This window comes from Atractosteus spatula, chromosome 14 (assembly GCF_055471065.1).
Source record: "Atractosteus spatula isolate fAtrSpa1 chromosome 14, fAtrSpa1.hap1, whole genome shotgun sequence".
NCBI classification, from domain to species: Eukaryota; Metazoa; Chordata; class Actinopteri; order Semionotiformes; family Lepisosteidae; genus Atractosteus; species Atractosteus spatula.
Window position 1 is genome coordinate 5,172,834 of NC_142719.1, and position 20,670 is coordinate 5,193,503.

Below are 20,670 nucleotides of genomic sequence, written 5' to 3' on the forward strand. Positions count from 1 at the left end.
GTGAATAATTGTTTAGATGTTATGTTCTGTACACTATATCTCTATACTGTAGCTGCCTGAGCTTGAACACCAAAGACAATAAAATTAAGAGTTAACATGAGAGCTTCCAAAGTACGCAACCGACAGAACGTTTAACATCCTGCTACTTTTTTGGTGTCCTGCTTCCTTGAAATTGCTGCAGTAATGTTACCTACTGTCCAAAATTAATATTTAGAAGGCTTGCTTAGATGTATTTGTGAGGTACATGATGTATTTGTAAGGTTTTCAAACCTTTTAAAGTGACGACCCTCTAATGCATGTAAACAAAATTACAACCCACTCTACCTTGACTTGAAATATGGTTAGCCTTACCCAAAGCAAATTCTTGCAAAGAGTTTTCTTGCTTGGTGAGTTTAACACCTTATTCTTTGTTTGTTCTTATTTACTACGTAAAAAAGATTCACAGAGGTATATTGATGACAATGGTATAAGCATACACTGTGCCTCCTGTACTAATGTTGGGTACTAAGAAAGGAGAGACATCGTAGTTCTCTTCTACACAAAACTTGTGAGCTGTAAAAATAAAAATGTTAAAACAACTTTGATAACTGTAATTTCATCTTTAAAACTAACAAAATGGCAACTCACCTGAACACAATACTTGAAAACATTGTCTTACAGTATCTTCCAGGGTGATATAATTTTAGGGTGTACATCCCTGAAGCAGAAATGATCATTCTTCACTTAAATTAAAAATGAACATATGGTATTAACCTAAAATCCATGGTGTTATTTATTTTTCTCTCAATTTACAGTATATTTAAGACCACTCACTTAATGAGGAATCTTTACTCTCTGTGCGTGCACATTGCTACAAATATGAAACAGACAAACTTGTAAAAGGAAGCAGATTGTTTAACTGTTTCATCAACAGGACCATAGCATATTTTATGTCTGCTTTAATGCTTCCTGTTGATAAGCACTAAAATTTGTGCAGAGTTGTCGCTAGCATTGCACAACTTTGCATGAATTCCAAACAGCCTTGCAGATCAGATGAGGACTCCTTTGGCTGTCCTTAAACATTGCACAGAAAGTGACTCGGGTCAGATCATTCACCTCCAGTATTAGCCATGTGTGGAACTCCTGAGATTCCTCCGACTCTCAAAAAGAAGCTGGTCTTTTTGAATGAGCTTTGAATTGACAAAAGTGTGCCACACTCACAGGTACAAATCTCTGTACTGTACTCTCATATACACTGGCATCATCAGTGTTCCAAATAAGTAAAAATGTCAAATTTTAATAAGCAGGATATTTATAATAAATACAATTTATAATAAATACAAACAATTCATATGTGATACATTTGTGCAAAGCTTTAGATATTCTAACATTTCAATGCATTTCTTCTTGGTAAAAATGAGTTTATATGTTATACATCTGTATATTTTTTTTATGATGATACTGTATTATCACCCTTTTTACTGGAAGTACTAAAAGCCTAACCTAGTTAGCAGTGGGTGTCTATCAGACGCCCACAACATCTCTGATCGATTTGGGGGTTTTGGTATTGCTACACAGAACCAAAGACACTGTACCTAATGAGCCATTTAAGCAGCCTGAGTTTCAGGGTGTGGGAGGGGAAAGACAGTGTGGGAGTAGGACAAGATGACAAACTCAATCACCGGATCTGAAAAGCAAGTGAGCTTTATCAAAGCAAGAAAGTGTTTACCTCACTACAGCTTTGACTGCATCTGAAACCCAGCTTATCTGCTCCCTTCAGAAACACATCAAGGTGTTGTTTCCTTCCGTATTTTAAATTCAGACATTTATTTTGTGATATAAAATAAAACCAAGAAAAGAAGATTTTTTATTAAATCAAATGTCATCAGTTCTAAGGGAGGTTTAATTCCAAAGTAGGCAAACCCTGCAAAAAGCTGTAATTTTCACACAGTTTCTGGGTCTACAAAACACACTTTCCTAATCTTTTTGTGCAAACGTCTGAGAAGGCAGACATTTCCTTGCTTTTTTTTACCCACAACATCCAACTTTTTATATAGTTTTATTGCAAGAAATTTCGTCTAAAAATGCATTAAAAAAATCAATGAAAACATCGTTTGCTTTCCGGATTTCATATGAAAATAGTTTCGTGTTTTATTTACAGAATTCAAAACATATCCTTGACACCCTACATAGTCCTTCTTAAAAGGCAGTCTTCCGTACGTTGTAGTCAACCTCGGTCACGGCGTTTAAAAACAAGGACAAGATCATTTGTACAGCAGTGCATGGCCTTCAAATCCAAAACGAAACCACGATAGCTTCTGTCACGGTTTATAAAGAAAATCACATTTCATACAGATATTTTAACACACGACCAGGGAATCCCAGCAGCCTCGACAGCTGTAGGATGTTAGTTTCACCTGTTGTGCGTTTGCCAGGTTGTTGCGACGCACCGTAAGGAAGCTCAGTAGCTGCCCGTCACGTTTGAGTCTTCTTCAGGTACTCCTTTCTCCCTCCCCGGTCTCCACCGAAGTTCCTGACCCGGTGGATTTTCTCCAGCTGCTGCTCGATAGTCTTCATGATGTTCACTTCGTCCGGGAGGTGGACGTACCTGACATTCCTCCCCGTGACGAAGAAGTCGTCCAGCCGCTGCAGTCCGCCCCGCCGGTCCTTGTACACGACCTCCTCCAGGCGGATGTTCATGAACGCGTCCACGTTGACCACGCGGCCCCGGACCACGCTCTCGTCCCTGAGGTCCACCGTGGTGACGCAGCCGTGCAGCCCCTGCAGCAGGACCACCAGGCTGTTCTCCGCAATGGTGCGCTCCCTGATCGAATGGGACACCGCCATCGTGCTCTGTAGAAACGAGTGACGGGTTTTTTTTAAAGGAGGGCAGACGTATCCCCCCCCCCCCCGGAGAATCCTAAAGAAACGCAGTTTAAACTGTACCAATAAAGTGATGTGCGTGCTGTGTATTAAATGTCTTTACTGGTAGTTAGCCAGGAGCAAACTAGTTCAGGAGATCACTTGAGTCACAGGTTCTTTAAAACACCATGCTTAAAATTTGAATGCAAAGGAACAGGTTTTTACCTTTGTAGCTTGTATGGCTTTATTCCATGCTGAAAAGAAAAGAGACGCAACGTTTCGGGCTGTGGAGTCGTCGTCTTCTTTTCAGCATGGAATAAACCTTTACCTGTTCCCTTTGCAGCCTGCGCATGCTACCTACTTGAACGTCTTAAAATTTGAATATCGGGACGCGGGTTTTGGTTATCATAGACGAACAAAAAACCCCAAAACACATGCATGTTTTCATTTTTAAAATGTTAAAATATGCTTTGCAAAATGCCTTGAAACATTCACTAGGTCGCGGAAATGATTGCTTGACCTAGTTCAGTAAGTTTACTTCAACAGTCTAACCATCTCGGTTATACAGTATTTGCAGTTCTATTTTCAAACTAGTTTCACTACTGCATTACCTCGTACTCGAAATCGCCCTGCGCCAATTAACCAAGCGAATCATAAAATCTGCCCACAAGGAAATTATACAATTAAAACCCAAACTTATTTACCTTGCATGTGTCTTTCTAGCACACTGATGATGTCAAAGAAGGCTCCTTCATTAGACGTCACGCCTCTGAAAAAAAAATCTATGCAGTCATACCTCCCTCTAGCGCCGGTTTACTGTAAATACTTTGAAAAGTGGATTGCTCGTCACCTGTTATACTGAAAACAGCATCAGTTTAGGATCCTAAGCCAATTTGTAATACGAAAACAGAACATTAAGTCATGAATGTATGTTTATTGAACATCTCGATATAACTTAACAAAAAAAAACTCGCTGTACTAATCACAGTAGAGTCATTTAAATAAACATAAATAACAATTGCACAGGTAATAAATGATTGTTTAGTTAAGCAGATTTACTTACCTTCTTTAAAACAAGATTCAAACCGAACATAGGTATTCTCAGGGCCTCATCAAAAAACAGAAAAAAAATGAACCCGCAACACCAAAAAGGTGTTTCTCTACTTAGAATAAAAGTTTTCCAGTGTGCAACTTATAATTTTTTCCCTATAAAAATCATTTGATCATCAGAAGGATACACTGATGTTTTCACTGTGTTATAAAACACTTTAAAAACAAAAGTCTACAAAATACATTAAAATGTTTAGAATGCCTTATATCTTCTATTTCTTATATCTGAGCAACAATAAAAAATATGCTAATTTTAGTAGTCACATTCCACTTGTTTATTTTCTAGCTCTAAGACGTATAGTTAACTTTAAAATCTCAAAAATCCAATTTTATAATATAGTTTTATTTGCTAAATATTATTCAATAAGTATTGAATATTAACATTGTTCCCAGTGTTAGATAGGATTAAATCAGATAAGGATGTAAATGAAAAATATTTTGGACCCATTCCTTTGGATGATAAAGACAAGTGCTTGTGTTCCCCTTTTCTTCAAAACATTCATTGAAATAACAAAACCTTTAGACATGAAAACAAGAGAGTATACATGCAGAGGCATCTTTACACAGACTTCTTAAATCGTGCCAGGAATCTTAGAAATACTATCTCATCAAGTAGAAAAAATAATTAAGTTCCTATGAAGCAATAGTATTTCTGTTCACAACAAAAAATAACAACATGAAGAGAAAGGACAATTTATATTTTAACATAAACAGCTACATGCATGTTACAAATATATATATAACGTTTTGGCCGTGGAGCCTTCTTCAGGTGTCAGGTATGAATATATATATTCGCTTTGCAAAATAAATCTCTTTGCATCAGTGATATCAATGTAATATCATACCCACTGAATATACAATACAGCTATTGACTTGCTTCAATGTCTTCTTTCCAGCCACCACAGTGACTGAGACAAGTACTTCACAGGTTAAACAGCTGACCTGACATTAAAATAACACAGATTATTTCTGAGTCCCACCAAAAAGAATTACCCATTACTGGCATGATCTACTGAGTAAAGCCCTCACTAGAAACTTCATGATTGCTCATCTGTGTTTAAAAAAGAAAAAGACAGTTATGAAGAAGATACTTTAAAATCACAACAGACCCAACTAAAACAAGCAGGTCTCAGCAGCAGATGGAAAAGAAGGCATAGTTTTATTAAACTGTACAGACGAATTCAGCCTGCAACAAAGTTGAGACGGCACAGTGTCTTACAAAGTTCTAAATACAGTATCTACATTTGTAATTACTTACATTCATATGTGTTTGCCAGTAGGAAAAGGCTTATAATGGAGTTAATTTTACGGAATAACAAGTTCCATAGTTTCTAATTTCTATTGGTTTTATTACATATGTTGCTACTTATTGTTTTATAGCTCATGAAAACTTTCCTGACCCTGACGTGGACCACAGCAGTTGGATATACAGCTGCACGAGATGCTGATTCGCTTTCAATGTTCACCAAAACCAGTCAAAAGGGCTCATGCACCGGCTTTCCCGGGTCTCGTTTGTCAGAATACTCTGATCTAGGCTACTGAGTGAACAATTTTAAATAAACAAAAGACTTGACAATCTAAACTGAAACTGGCACGCTCCTACAGGTACCTCTCTCACCGGGTGAATCGGAGTCTTCCCCAAAGTGAACTGATTTATCCAAACAGGGAACATCTCAACACCTTCCTGGAAACCACACCAAGAGAGGCTGAATATTTGTTTCAAGTGGCTCATGGTTGCTGGGTTTCATCTTACAACTCCTGCACACTACTCTTTCTACCCCCGTCACCTTTCCCACGAGAGTACAAAAAAAATCCTATTATGAAAATGACGAACAAAACACCCTTATACTCGTAGTCTGAATGACTTCTTCACATTTTTGGTACCAGGCTAGCAGCAAGTCATGTCTGCACAGTGAAAATAAAAGTTTGGTGATTGCAAGATCCCTCTTGTCTTCCTGTCCCAGCAGCCTCCAGGAAATGTCACAGGCCATCCATCATGGCCAGCAGGTTGTCCCCCTTGCTGCCCGGACTCTGGGCCGGTCCTGGCTCTTCCGTGAACTCCCCCATGATACGAGCCAGCTCTGCGTTCGCATGCTGGTCCTGACATTGACGGACATCGTCACCGACAGGGAACCACAGCACAAACACAGAACAAGAAGGCTGATTAATCTTGATTAACTTTGTTTTTTTTTGTAGCTCAGAACATGAAACATCAAGAACATCTGTAGCCAAAACCTCCAAAAACAATTCATAATTGGTCTCCCTGTGGTCTTTTACTTCTAGATTACTTGTTTTTGGGTATGAAATGTAATACAATAAAAACTGCTAATTTTTTACTCCTTTGATTTTTTAGTTAACTACATTAATAGTACCCATTTTACAACAGGATTTGCTTAACCAGTGTTTTCCAGATTCACTCTCCCCATGCTTGTCTTAGGGCAAAGCTTTGGCCTTATGTTTGGATAAGAAAGTAGTATAGTTTTGACTCCAGTTCTAACTTCTGTTCAATTTTCATGTTGTTAAAAAATTTAAAAAGCCAACATGAAGTGTAATAAATGCTATTCTTACCTTTGTAGCTTGTATGTTTATAACCTGGTATGAAAGTTCTGGAGGCCTTGATATCAAAGCTTCCCTGTGAAAAAGTAAAATAGTAAAAACAGAGTGGTTTCATAAGACATATAAATTCAACACACATTTCTCACAACTCAACACACATCAGTAACAAAATATAAACAAAATACTAACTTGCACCTTCATCTATACAAAATGAGTTTCTATCTCAAGACATCTCAAAGTTTAGTTTTAGTATTTCATGTAAATGTGAAGGAATGAATATATTTGGGTGATCAGGGATGATAAAAAAGGGAAAATCAGAGAGACATACTCTTCTTCCTCGTCTGTTGTGAACAAGTTGACCCGAAACCCTCCATCAGTATTTGCAGGCTTCTTGACTTCCAGACCTCCCATTAATCTGGCCAGCAGGTTCAGCTCTTCTTTTGCAAGAGGATTAGGGGCAGCATTTTCCTGGGGGGTCAAACATTTTAGTTTCAGAAACAGAGATATTCCCAACAAGAGGCAGTTCACCTTTCATTTGGAGTTTCACTTTTTTAATTTGTACTTGATCTTACTGACAAGCTCCGAAATTACTTTAAAGCAGGCATATCACCCTGCAACCGACAGCTCACTGAAACTAAGCAGGTGTGCGTCTAGAAGGGAGACCCCCTGGAGAAAAACTAAGGCTGCTGCTGGAAGTGGTGTCAGCGGGACCAGTAGGGGGCGCTCACACTGCGGTCCTAATGCCCCAGTATAGTGTTGGGGACACTATATTGTAAAAAGGCCCCGTCCTTCGACGTAAATCCAAGGTCCTGACTCTCTGTGGCCACTAAAAATCCCAGGGTGTTTCTCAAAAAGAGTAGGGCTGTTACCTAGAACCCCAGAGTCCTGGCTAAATTTCCGATAGGCCTTTACCATCAGTACGCCTCTCCCCCAATCAGCACTAATTCTCTTGCTAGGCTTGGTGGAGCTTGTACAGCCTGTAGCATGTCAAAAGAATGTCTGTGATAGGTTTTTTAAAACAAAATAACTAATAGTGGAGTTTTGGAGACACAGGCCGCAGACTCACAGCCCACTCAGTATTGATGGAACGGAAGTGGAAACAGTCACCAGCTTTAGGTTTTTGGGAATTCACATTTCTAATGATCTAACCTGGACTGTGAACATGGACATTATCTTGAAGTCTCAGCAGCACCTCTATTTTCTGAGGTGCCTCAGGCAATGGGGGATGCCACTACCTGTGTTGGTGAACTTCTACCGCTGCACCATCAAGAGCATCCTCACTAACGGGATCAATGTGTTGTACTGCAACACCTGTTCTCTCGAGAGAAAAGCACTGCAGAGAACAGTGAATGTGGCCCAGAAGATCATCGGCTGTGGTCTCACAGAGATTAAACAGCTCTATGAGGACCACTGCTATGGCAGAATTCTGGCCATCACAGAGGCCAGTCACCACCCTGGGCATGAGTTCTTCACCCCACTGCCCTCAGGCAAGAGATACAAGAGCATATGGACACTTACCACCAGATTCCTCAACAGCCCACAAGCAGTGCGACTGGCGAACACATTTGGCCATGCCCTTCGGACCACACCTACACCATATACCTCACTGTAATCTTATTTATTGCACATCTGCAGTCATTGTTTACATTCGAACTGTTTACTTGTCGACTTGTACATTGTCTGGTTTTTGTTTGTACATTGCCTTGATGCACTTTTTTTTTTTAACAATCGAGAGACTTTCTGTAAGTAAGAATTCCATTGTACCAGTACATGTACCGGTTACATATGGGAATAAAGCTCAAGTTCAAGTGTTGAATGTGTACATCTGCAGATCATCAGGGCAATTCTGTAGATACAGATAGCCACAATCTGAATTTCAAGCAATTGCCTATTCCAGATCATGAAAAGGATCCACACTTGACAAGTTTATTTCCATTAATTTAACAGATATGGCCTGATAATGTCAGGGCATTTCCAAGAATAAATTTGCAAAAAATTAAGCTTGGCAAGAGCATGTCAGCCATTCCTCAGTTAGAAGTACTTTCTGTTTCTGTTAGGACACCCTCTGAATTAACATTTGCTGGAAATACATTGGAAAAAGACATCAGGCCCGGATACGTGTGCTCTGTCATCTCACCTTGGTGTGCGACACAGAGCTTTTGGATGTTCCTGACATGTGTGTTTCCACAGGGCGGCTTACACTATACCTGTAATACAAGATGCAGCATAAACCTTTTCAAAACCACCAGCAAGTAACATCATGTTACACTGCAGGCTGGAATGAAACATCAATCATTCAAAGGCAATTAGACACTTCATTTCTCCTAGCTGTATCTGTAAATGAGCCTGGTGTGTCAAGGCTCATTTTTATTACATCCCTGTTTAGTTATTACTGAGTTTTAATTTGAGCAGTAAATGTAGCAATGATACTTACATGTTGGTGCCCAGTTTAATTACTCTTTCGCCATACAGGTCAAAAGATCCTTCCCGCAGAGGACTTGAATAATTTCCTCCGCTAGGGAACTCTAAACTTTTCACTTCTTCACCACTGCCATTGAATATTCTAAGAAAGAAATCACAAAAACAAACGTCAGCATTTAGACTATTACTAATCTCAACGATAAAAAAAGTGTGTTGTAAGTCAAAACAAACACTTTAATTAACCGCAAAGAAAACTGTCTAATCCAATCAGGAAAACAAAGTCTACAAACGCAAAGATAAACTATGTAGCTCAAAGATTTTCAAAACTATCGTACAGTATGTAACAGAGGAATGTCAATTAATTCTTAGCCATTAATCCTTCAGATATTCACATGGTTTAAGATCTTCATTTAGAACAGTAAGGAGTAACGTAACCTGCTGCAGGGTATTGTCAATGAATACACTACCTGATGAGCCCTGGAAGTTCAGTTCCCCAAGGAACAGGCCCGGATATAGGCAGCACAAACCGGCCATTGGAATTCTGTACTTTGTCTTTTAGAAAAATGGACACCTGCAGACATAAAAAAAAATCAGCATATTTTTTTTTTAGTTTGCACTTACTAACAGAGCGCTCAGTGGCTGTTTTTTTAAGTATAACAATTTCACATATGCCTTCTGAAGCACAGTCTTCAATTCAATTTAGCCAGTTCAGTATCAATTTTTTTCAAGAAAATATAGCATGTTGGGGAACAAATACTTTAGATGTATGAATTGGGAAATCTAAATCATTTTCTTTTAAGATGAAAGCTCATTCTAGGAGGCAGTGCAATGTTTATATCTTCATTATCATTAGGGTTACACAGTACTTGAATCTTCCCAGTCCTGAAGCAGTTGCTTTGTGTCCCTTCCTTACAGTGCCTGTGAAGGTGGGAAGGTTGCTGAGAGGCTGCTGTGCATTTAAGTCCCATCAACAACTACATCTCACCTCATTGAAGGCAGCTGGGCAATGTGTTAAGTACTATCTTCTTGTGTGCACACATTTCTTTGGTGTGGATGTACTGCATATAATAATTTCATTGGTTACCAAGATCCTCATTAAGTCAGGTGTCAAAGCAGGGCTACTAGCCTTCAGTTGAACAAAGACTTTGCATAAGCTTGATTTTTTTATCAAGCACCAAATTGACCAATATCAAGATTTTAGATTTTTTTTAATATAAATGATTAATGATTTTTAATCATTAACAACCCATATGTGTGCAAGCACAAACCGAGTGAGTAGATACATGCAACACACAGCTGGGCGTGCAGTGAATCATCCATCAGCACATGTTATGACTCACCCTGATGTGCATGTCCTGAAAGAATATGAGCAGGGTTTGTCTGACTAGTTGAAATTCACCAGCTGGAAGGCAGCTGTACATCTATTCAAGGAAAATAAGGTGAGGAGAAAAAACAACGCAGGCTCATTAATACACAGAAACACCACAGCTGATGAGAACCAACACTTAGGCTCAAGTGTTAGGTAAAAAATGACCAATTCTTTTTTTCGGTGATAATCCGATGCAATCCTAAATTTTTCCATCAAATCCGAGTCATCACTCTTACCTCTATGAGCTGTCGAAAAGTCTCATCCACCTGGTTGAGAATGCTTGGAGAATCTCTGATAAATTCCTTGATAGCATCCATGTGGTTGAAGGAGACTAAGAGTATATCTTTAGGCCTTGGGCAAAGGAGTACTTGGTACTTGAAAGCCATGGTCATTAGATCATAAAGCTGCAGACAAAAAGGAAAATATATTTATTTTTCTTTGTTTTGAATGGTGAAATAGTTCTGCGAGTATCCAACTAATCAACTGTAAAGTGAAGTGTTTTTAATTCAGAAAGGTAAGCACAATATACAGGCAACCACGGACACCATCTTTAATCCAGAAAAAAATCTGGAAACAAGGTGTACTAATGAGTATATAGTACACACTCATTTCTGCAGGTCTCCAACCTTGTAATCAGTACACAATTATTCATATCCTTTTTTTTCCCGGAAATTCCTGACTGGCATATATTTTGACTTCCGTTTTTTTTTACTTTTGTTGTCCTTACTCCTAATTAAAGGTACACCAACACTATAATTACAGAAAGCAGAACTAAATTAAACTTTCATTTACTCATAAGCCTGGAATATTTGCCAGATTTCATCATTTTTATAAAACAGATCTTGGTCCAATGGACCAAGTTTAAAATAAGACAGGCAAAAAAAGTGCCTTTTTTTTAACAGGGTTTCTAACATCTCAGGTCACAACAAAGGCTCCTCTACTGCAGGTGCAAAGAACAAAGCAATTCAACACTATCATCACGTCTTCCATCTTTTGACAGGAAGTTCCATGCTGCCTTACAGGAGGGTTAGAGTCTAATGGAGTATCACTCCATTACCTCACTTGTCAGCAGACCACCAGGGAGTCGCTGTCTCATGGAGAGTGGAGAGATCCCTGGCAGACTATTCCCAACCCTACCCTGGTGGCACTCTGCCAGTTGTGTACTGTCACTTATAGACTCCTAGTCACAGCTGGATCATAACATCCCTCAGGCAACATCTGGGCCATCAGAATGAACCTACACTCAGAGAGAGTGCTGTTCGTGGTTGAGTCACTGAGAAACCATCATAAGCATTCTTCGGTACTATTAAATATTATTCCTCCATACCTTGTCCATGCTAGCCTGGTTTAGTCTCATAATAGAGGCATGAGCTAGCCGGTCAAACACAGTCCGCAGCGCTTTCTTTGAGTAGAGCTCCTGGGGTTTGAACAGTTCCTCCATAAACTTCTTATTGAACATTGTAGTGATGATGTCATTCATAACTAGAGAGGGAAAAGTGAAAAAAACATAAATTACAAGCATAAGCATAAAAAAATCAATTTATCAAGTGGCGTGCTTGCAGATTACATTTGTTAAAATTAAGTGAAAAACATAAGCAACTGTCATGCTACAAAGTAGGAAGAAGTATTTCACTGAAATGGTTGTCCTGAACTGAGAAAAAAAACAAGTTTTTTTGTTTCCACTGAGATTTTTAATTTTAAACACTTTGTAATTTTCTGGACCGTATTTCATAATTTGAGTCAATTATATTATTTCTTCTATATGTATCTTTCTCCATATATATGCTTGCAGATATACTGTGATTTTGAATTCATCTGACCATAACTCATGCATCTAAAATAATTTCAGACTTCAAATTAAGATAATAAATTACACTTAAGCGAAGGACATTCATACTTTCAATAATTCCTCCTCTGTGTTCAAGCAAAATCTATATCAACACAGTGGAAACTGAAGAACATTCTTATTCCTTTTCTGCCTTTAAATCCTCAGCAGTGTATGGTCTGTCGTGCAATACTTGAGCTTTAAAGCCTTTCAAACTCTGTACATATGGGAGGGAAACCACTTTATGTTTATCTGGAATCTGGAGTTATAAGATGAGATATGGGGATCATATTCTATGAACAGTTTATTTAATATGTTTTTGTTAACTATTTAATGAATATCATTTCTTGGTTTCTGCCAAGAAAATCTACAGTCATCACAAACTTCACACTACAATTTCTACTTTTCCACCATCACGAAGGAATTCTCTTCCTAATTGTGTGTTTAATCACAACGAGCACTTGTTTTGGTGACTGTGTGTGAGGCCACTTGCTTAACAGTTGCTGCAGTAGGTTCTGGGAGGCCTGTGCATGAAGCATTTCCCAAATCTATGTACCTAACGTCTTAGATCATAAAGGCTGGATTACTTATAATGGTCAGATGAATAAAATAATCTGCAAGCACAATGCTTAAAAAGTAAAAATAGATGAAAGAGAGCCCGTTAATTAGCCGATTTTTCATGCTGCACCTTCATTGAATGTGAAGACTAAAATGAAAGAAGCAAATGTACTTGCAAAAATGTATTTAATAGGACAACATGTAATAATTCACCAGCAGCAGGATGAGAGAGCAGTTTTCCTCCAGTTTAGGAAGATGTGTACTGAGCCATGTTGCATGGAATTAAAAAGCAGTAGAAAGCTTGCAGAAAGCAGTGATAGGGCTGACAGAGAAATACTAATACTGCTTAGCAGAATGTGATGATAAAAACCACATAAGATGGACAAGTTCAGCTGAGTGACAAGCAGAGGAAGTTATGAGTAGAGTGGGAAAATATATTTAGGTTTCACAACACCAAACTAACATTTTCAACTTGCTGTCCACCAAGGTGCTGTCACTTTAGACAGAAAAAAATGGAAATTTAAGGCTCATTCTTTGTAATAGAGCACTAAAAAAACATAAAACCTTCTAAAACAGTGCGTTACAGGTGTCACAACATATCCATGAATTTCATATTTATTCAAAATGTAACTTTTTTCACGTACAGTTTTACATGATAGAGAACTACATTTACAGATCATTTAGGATACTGTCTTTTTCAAATGAAGTAAAAATATCAAGGTTGCTTTAATTAGTGGGTAATTTTCACTTTACGAAATAAGCAGTATCATTCTTTAGATTTCAGTTTTCATATAATTTGCGTTACTGTTATTGCTGTTATAGCAAATGTTCCAGAACAGCAAAAAATATCCTTATAATTTACCACTAATTTACACAATCAGAATGTGAGTTATACAGTATACATCATTTACTGGCACCAACTAATATGGAAACATTAGGCCTAAACTTTGGGCCTCTGGCATAGGGCCTCTTTAATTACCAGTTTAAAGGAAATAAAAAATCAAAAATGAATTTGTAGGTAAGTGTGTGCGTTTACCCAGGTATGAAAATGACAGAAATTATGCAGAGAGTATCTCAAATTACATCATATAAACTAAATTAGATCTATGAACAATGAGTAGCTTTTTTTAAATTAAAAATCAGATTTTTCCTTGGTTCTGAAAAGCCTTTTAAAATGTGCTTTCTAAATGTCCAAATGAAACATTTAAAAAGTTCACTTTTGCATAATATTGTTAGATTTCAGTGTGCTTTTTCAAAACTTGATGCATACACATTTTTTTAAAGTGAATATTTTAATCAAAACTTTAATGCTCAAACTGAACACAAAGGGCAAAGTAAGTTAAATATTCTTTTATATATTTCAGTTAATCAATGAAAACCACAACCAGAAATCAAAAAGTTAAAAATAGTGATTACATAAGTATTCACCCCCTGAGTAAGTACTTCATGAACACACCTCTGAGTGAAATGACAGCTGCCAGACCTTTTGGATACATCTCTAACAATTTTGCCTACTGAGACAGTTTAATTTTCAGCCATCACCTTTCCACATTTTGTTAAGTTGGTAGTTATTAATTGATGGACCACAATTTTCAGATCTTGCCACAAATGTATATCTGGGTCACTCAAGGACATTCATATTCTTGTTAAGACACTTCAGTCTAGCTATTGACCCTTTCCCTTCTATCTAGAAAATCGTCCCATTCCCTGCTGGTAAGATACAGCTCCAGAACAGCATGCAGCCCCCACCATGCCTGAGAGCAGTGAAGGTGTTGACTGAGATGGGGTGATGTACTGTATTGGGTTTGTGCCAGATGTAATGCTTGCATTGGGACCAACTTTTTCCACTTCTGACCACAAAAAAATGTTTGTCATGTCTGCAGTATCACTTCCATACTTTGTTGTGGACTCCATAGGGGATGTGGGGTGGCCTTTGCCGTGCAGGAGAGTGTTGTGGAGCAACTGGGACATTGTTCACAAATGGACATGGCTCTTTCAAAGTCCACACTGGCTTCACAACCCAAACCAGCTTCCTCCTTACCCATCCGCTCAATCTGGAGGAATAACCTGCTCTGGACAGCCTTGCTGGCACAACAGAGCTTACTTTTCTTGACTATCGACTTCACCCTGCTCAAAAGGATGCTCTTCCTAACTCCCAAACGTTTTCCTAGGTGGTTCTGAAAGCTCCTTGGTGAATTTCAAGCAAAGTTGAAGACTATTTGACGGTGGGGCCTTAGAGATACACAGATATTTATTCTGAGATCATGTGAATAACTATTACACATCATACACATATTCAGACTAATTGACTAACTGTCAAAGTAATAGTTGCACTGGAACTAATTAGGGTTTTTCACAGCAAATGGGGTGAATACAAATGCAACTGACATTTTATAGTTTTTGGTTTTTATGTAACGTTTTCACAGATATTTAACTTCTTTCACTCATAAACATGTTCCGTTTGAACATTAATGTTTTTTTCTTAAAAATATTCACTTTTATAAATATGTAGACAGGGGGTGAATACCCTTGCAATGCACTGTATATTCAACCTTCACAATCATTAAAAAAAAACAACTATTCAATTCTTTCAGTTTGTTAAGGACAGATGTTATTTTCCTTGAATTACAAAAGAATAACTATAACTTTAAGAGGGCTGTAATGCTTTTCCTGCATCTGCCCATACACTTGTATGTTCATTTTCAAGTGTCTATCCCCACTCCAAACATCTACTGCAGGGTATGCATACTTTTACAAGCAGTTACCTCTTCTCCTGTCTCCATCTGTCCAATCAGCTACATGGAGCGTTTACAAATAAAAGATGTGTTCAAAAATAAATGTTTAGAAACGGTGCTTTTTTTTTTATTGTGAGCTTTTCTTAAGCGTTCCGTTACGCACAAAAAAACCGAACAAAAAGCATTGTCACATATCATGGATGCTTACAGGAGATACATGAACACGGCTGCGCAGTCAACCAAAAACTAGTTGAAAGTGAGCCCCACCATCTCACTCTCCTGAGAGCAGAAAAAAAGGGATCTAAGACACAAGAGTAAATTAAAGCAATGCGTGACAGAAATTGGATCAATAACAGGAATTTCTTAAATTAAACCAGTGTGATTTCTTGTACTCATGAACACGTTTCAAAACCACTTCAGCGGGAAACACTAGGTTACCTATTAAAACTACTACAAACGTTTTCTGCACCCACTACACTAACGCATCAGATATACAGCGGTGCGAGGAAAGAAAACGGCTTTCTCGGCATTTTTGACAACTCCCACATCCCAATATAAACGCAAGGAATTTCTCCTGGGGAAATCAAGTTCTTGTGAGCATTCACAACAGGCAGATCACAGGCAGCCGTCCCACTAATCGATGCTTGGCACAGGAAAACATTTTATAAAATAAGGTGAAATCTCTCAGCTTGCAATTAAGCCCTATTTAGGTAAGCGTATTATTATTGATGAGCCTTTGTGATTTAGGCTACGTCAAATGCCTTTTTTTTTCTGTTCGTGGTTTTCCAGCAAACAGCGAGCTGACAGGCAGCCCCCGCAACCCGGAACAGACGGGGGGGACGGGACTGCACCGGAGAGAAAACAGGTCGATATCGTCGCCTTTCCCTTTCCCCGATCGCGGACAGCAACTGGATTTTGAGTTTAATTTGCCTTTACCTTTCTTGGCTTTATCAGCGGGGATATTCTGGGCTCGCAGCCGCTGATCCAGGATATAGAGCATTTCCCCTCCGAGATTAATAAAAAGCAGCGGCAGGGTCCTCATCGACATTTTTCTGCCAGTTCGTGTGTCGAGGTCCGCTTTAAATAAGACGGGGGTTTCAGCGAGGTGCCTGGCTGCTTGCTAACGTGTCGCCGAATTTGACGGCTTGTGCAAATCGCTCGCCACCCGGTTATTTTCACTCGGCTCCCTTGCCCTGCTCGCTGGTGGTGTCAGTGGGATGAAGCGTCCGTGGGTTCTCGCTCGGTTGCCAGGTCACGAAACGCAGGAGCCAATCAGGAGCGGTTTTACTGAAGCTCCCACAGTCGCTCAGCCTGAGTGCACCGTCCTGTGTGTTGATGTGTGAGCAAGGAGACGCGCTCTCTTATTCAACTCGTTGTTTTATTATTGTGAATGTACGACCTGTAACGTGCAGTGCTGTTAAAGACAGTGCAGACTTTCGGAGGTATCCGCAGCCCCTTAGTTCATTGTTCGGCGAATTATCAAAGATAAAAACGATTTAAGTTAGTTTTTGAACACATTGACAATTTAATCCCCCCCCCCCACCCCCACAAGCCTAGCCAGCAAACGCAATTTTGGAAAACATGAGGTGGATCATAAACTTTGGATGCGACAAAGAAGACAAGAACTTAATGGAATTAATTAAAACAATCTTCAGGTTTGCTCTAAACTTCTCCATTCCGGATCCGAACTTCTCGAGCCATCCGGCACGTCTCGCACAGACCACAGCAGCACGTCATGAGCGCGTCATTGCAGATCGTTCCCTGCAGCAGATCGACAAAAGATAAGAAAATGACCACGGCTGCACCATAAGTAAAGCATTAACTCTACTGCAATTCAGCTGCTGTTTGAAGCTGTTAATCTCCAATCTCAATGAGAGATGGTGATGCACTTCACATGATGCGTGCTTCTTATCACACCAGCCAACTGAAGACGCCGACTTCACACTTTTTTGTGTACCCCAGTTAACTCATAACGAAAAAGTGACATGGGTTTAAATGCACACGTTGGTCTAAAAAAAAACAACGCGAATTTATCATAGTGAGAATTTCTGTAAGGCCTTTCCCGCAGTCTCCTGTCAAGTTTGTGAGGGTCAGATACCTGAATTCCATATGTCAGCCGCATGTGTGTCCTTAAGGCTGTAGTCCCGCCTGGGATACAACCCAGACACACATTCTCTCCATACAAATGAGCGGTGTAGCAGCTCACTGCTATAGGACAACAAAACCCCACAAAACCTAAAAGGAAAACAAATAATGACATTAGTAAAATGCTATATGCACAATTATTTATTTATACACTAGATAGTGTATTCATCATTTCTTTAATGATCCATCGGAACAAACTGCCCAAGCAAACTGTTAGCTGAAGTGAACTGCTTGGGACTATTCAAGAAGCATCTGGAGGAGACAGTGGAACCAATGAGCTATTTAACAATTTTCTATCCGCAATATAGGAACTAAACAGCCAGCTCTTGTTTGTAACCTCCCATGTGTGATAAATGGGTAGTACTGCGTAACACGAATGAGGAGGCATTTGTCTTTTCCATTAAATAGAAGTAAAAATGAGAAGTAACAGAGTTACAAAGTTTAGAAGGAAAATTAGAAGTTACAAAGTTGCAAAAGCCAGAGTTCATTTTTCTTAAAAATGGTGCCCTGCTCATTGGCAGTTCCAGGGCAGCGTGAAGAAGGGCGAACCATCCGTTCTTAATTTGATCTGTGCCCTGAATAAAAACCCATGCTGACAGTGTGTAGTAGAAGAAACACCCCCCTCATCCAGCCCTTTGCAGAATCTACACCCAAACATGGCTTAATATCGCTGTCTCTGAATGTTCTCCAAATACAGCTACTTGGCACAAAACCACCTTCTCATGGCCACTGTTTTACATGACATGAAAAAACAGAAGAACCAAGTGGCTTTGGTAGTCTTCTCTGGTTTATGGCATGCTTAAGGGCCATACTTACAGACCAGCATGTCACTGCAGCAGGAGCAGAGACCTGTACTCCATTCGCCTGTCTGAACGTTGGTGCCATAGGACGTGATTCCAGGCTGCTGAGTGACGGCAGGGGTTGACATTTTAATCAGAAGATGGCGACTGCTACAAACAGCAGAGAAAGAGGCAGTGACATCCAGGTGTTAAAAAAGACAATGGAAAATAAATAACTAGAGAAAGTACCCACTGCAGATATCAGAAGACGGTATGTTTGCAGTAGAGCTTATAGGCGTCTTCAAAGATTTGTTACAGCTAAACATTGAGGTCCTCTTGCGCCATTTGATTAGCTAATTTCTAAACTATTTCTCTCCTTTAATCTGGCAAAGTCTCGTTATGAGATTGTCTTTCCTGTCACTGGAGTCTTTCAAGAGGAACATAATGCTTGCTCTACAAAAAGGAAACTCTGAGGTGACAAAAACTGCCCGCAACATGAAGCAATTCTGAATGCTGTAACATCTCTTAGCCAAGCAGCACACTTCCTGCTTTGAGAACAACTGCCATTAGCATTGAACATACAAATTCTGGTCAATGCAAAATTGGAAAACCACTGCTTTTATTCTCATTGTACTGCATCATTCCTCTTCCAGTTATTCTACCTGAATAGTGTAGAGAAATAAAACTTTTGAAGACACAAAGGTTTGGTTCATGGTGCAGCAACAATCCCACACCTCTGCTTTATCAAAAGGAAACGGAAAAGAAACACTTTTTGTTGAATAGTGATACCCCAGACTGTGCATCATTTTCAAATAATGAGAAAATATCTTATCTCAGAACTCCCCAACATCCACGAGCCTGTTAATCTATGTTTTAGTCATTTCTACATGTATAAATCCTATACAATATACCATTGAACCTTTTACTAATATCTCTCCCTTTCCGATTCAAAATTGTTCATAAGTTCAGATAAAGCACAGGGAAAACATCATCAAATCTCTATAGAAGAGATTCAGTAACAGCAAAAAAGTTTAGAAGGTCTCAAGTTAATTGTATAAATAAATTTCACATAAATAGTATTTAAAACTCTAGAATGACAGGGGAAATGGCTGTCATCTAAAATAATCCACCATTTCATGCTAACAATCTGCAGTAAATTTCACATTATGTGTCAATTTTGAAATTAAAACCAATCAGAAAACGAGGTACTTAAAAAATATGCTTACTTACCAAATACCTCAGCGATACTGTCACTTTGTAAGAGTGGAGGTGGCTTTTAAACACAGGAAATGAAGTAATAGCAGTGACGCAGAGATGAGTACAGTATATAGGTGCTATTCTTGCTCCAAAAGTTGTTGTATATACATTTAGCTGTTCCATGTAACAATGTAAGGAGATCCCATAACAGAACTCAAGATAATAAAAACAGTAATTTAATTTAAAAGTCCCATGGTTCCACAAACTAGCTATTGGCTCCCTACCCAGTAAAAAAAGGAAATTATACTTTTTTGTGTCACTCAAGATTTAACGACAATATGGTGTAATACAGTATGTTGATACACTAAATATTTTAATCATCAAAAGAAACCTTTTATGCACATATGGTTTTGGAGAACAAAAATATGGATTTCGGATATTGAGTAAATGCAGTAAATGGCGTAATTTTAATGATCTGATCATTCATGACTCCGAGACAGTCAAGTGGTTTTGACTGGTACGTAAGCACTTAATCCCCTCATTAGTAAGAAAGCCGATTGACAGAATATCAAGAAAAACACTGAAAGGAACCAGTATGCTTTGCTTATCAAGAGAACGACATCTTCAGTACGTTGGAAGCTGCACTAATGCAGTCAGGCAGCGACAGAACCCAATCTGGGAGACCACAAGTCACAACACCTCCCCTAGATGAACGCCCAAGCACACTTGCTCCATTCTCATGACCGGTTTAAACCACAGTTTAACTGCGAGAAGGTGGCTAGTCAAAGACCTTCTTTAGCGATTAACTGAGGTTTTGTGGAGACCACCCGGATGAACATTAGTAAGTTTGGCTCTGGTATTCAGAGTGATATGGCAACTGTTGCATATCTCAGAGCAACCGTAATGGTCTGAGGAGAGGTGTCTAGCTGCTACAGAACTCCACCCGCAGTTACTGATGGCAGAACCTCATTGCATGAAGCTACACTGATCAGATTCCTTGTCCTCACTTTCTTCCATTGCTGCAGGCTCATCCCGATGGATGATGTGACAACATCCCTGCAGGACAATGCAAATCCTTTAGTTCACAAGCTTTCTTGCGAGATGAGAAAGGGACACTCAGGCCTCGGTGGCCCT

General features: G+C 39.1%; 3 protein-coding genes across 3 annotated transcripts; all 3 read right to left on the bottom strand.

Moving 5' to 3' along the window:
* Nucleotides 1-1,259: 1,259 nt before the first annotated feature.
* Nucleotides 1,260-2,826, bottom strand: lsm10 (LSM10, U7 small nuclear RNA associated). The gene has a single exon (XM_088932087.1). The coding sequence runs from the start codon at nt 2,824-2,826 to the stop codon at nt 2,455-2,457; it is 372 nt and encodes a 123-aa protein (XP_088788213.1). The 3' UTR covers nt 1,260-2,454.
* On the bottom strand, nt 2,025-16,655 carry oscp1b (organic solute carrier partner 1b). The gene is made up of 11 exons (XM_088932085.1): nt 16,352-16,655; nt 11,625-11,779; nt 10,534-10,701; nt 10,269-10,349; nt 9,396-9,499; nt 8,942-9,070; nt 8,645-8,714; nt 6,836-6,975; nt 6,520-6,583; nt 3,546-6,051; nt 2,025-2,832 (listed from the first exon to the last, which is right to left on the bottom strand). Exons 1-10 carry the CDS (start codon nt 16,461-16,463, stop codon nt 5,932-5,934), a joined length of 1,143 nt encoding a protein of 380 aa, XP_088788211.1. The 5' UTR covers nt 16,464-16,655; the 3' UTR covers nt 2,025-2,832; nt 3,546-5,931.
* A 124-nt stretch (nt 16,656-16,779) lies between these two features.
* ponzr11 (plac8 onzin related protein 11) lies at nt 16,780-19,592 on the bottom strand. Its single transcript, XM_088932088.1, has 4 exons — nt 19,570-19,592; nt 18,377-18,510; nt 17,514-17,650; nt 16,780-17,176 (listed from the first exon to the last, which is right to left on the bottom strand). Exons 2-4 carry the CDS (start codon nt 18,486-18,488, stop codon nt 17,078-17,080), a joined length of 348 nt encoding a protein of 115 aa, XP_088788214.1. The 5' UTR covers nt 18,489-18,510; nt 19,570-19,592; the 3' UTR covers nt 16,780-17,077.
* Nucleotides 19,593-20,670: the final 1,078 nt, after the last annotated feature.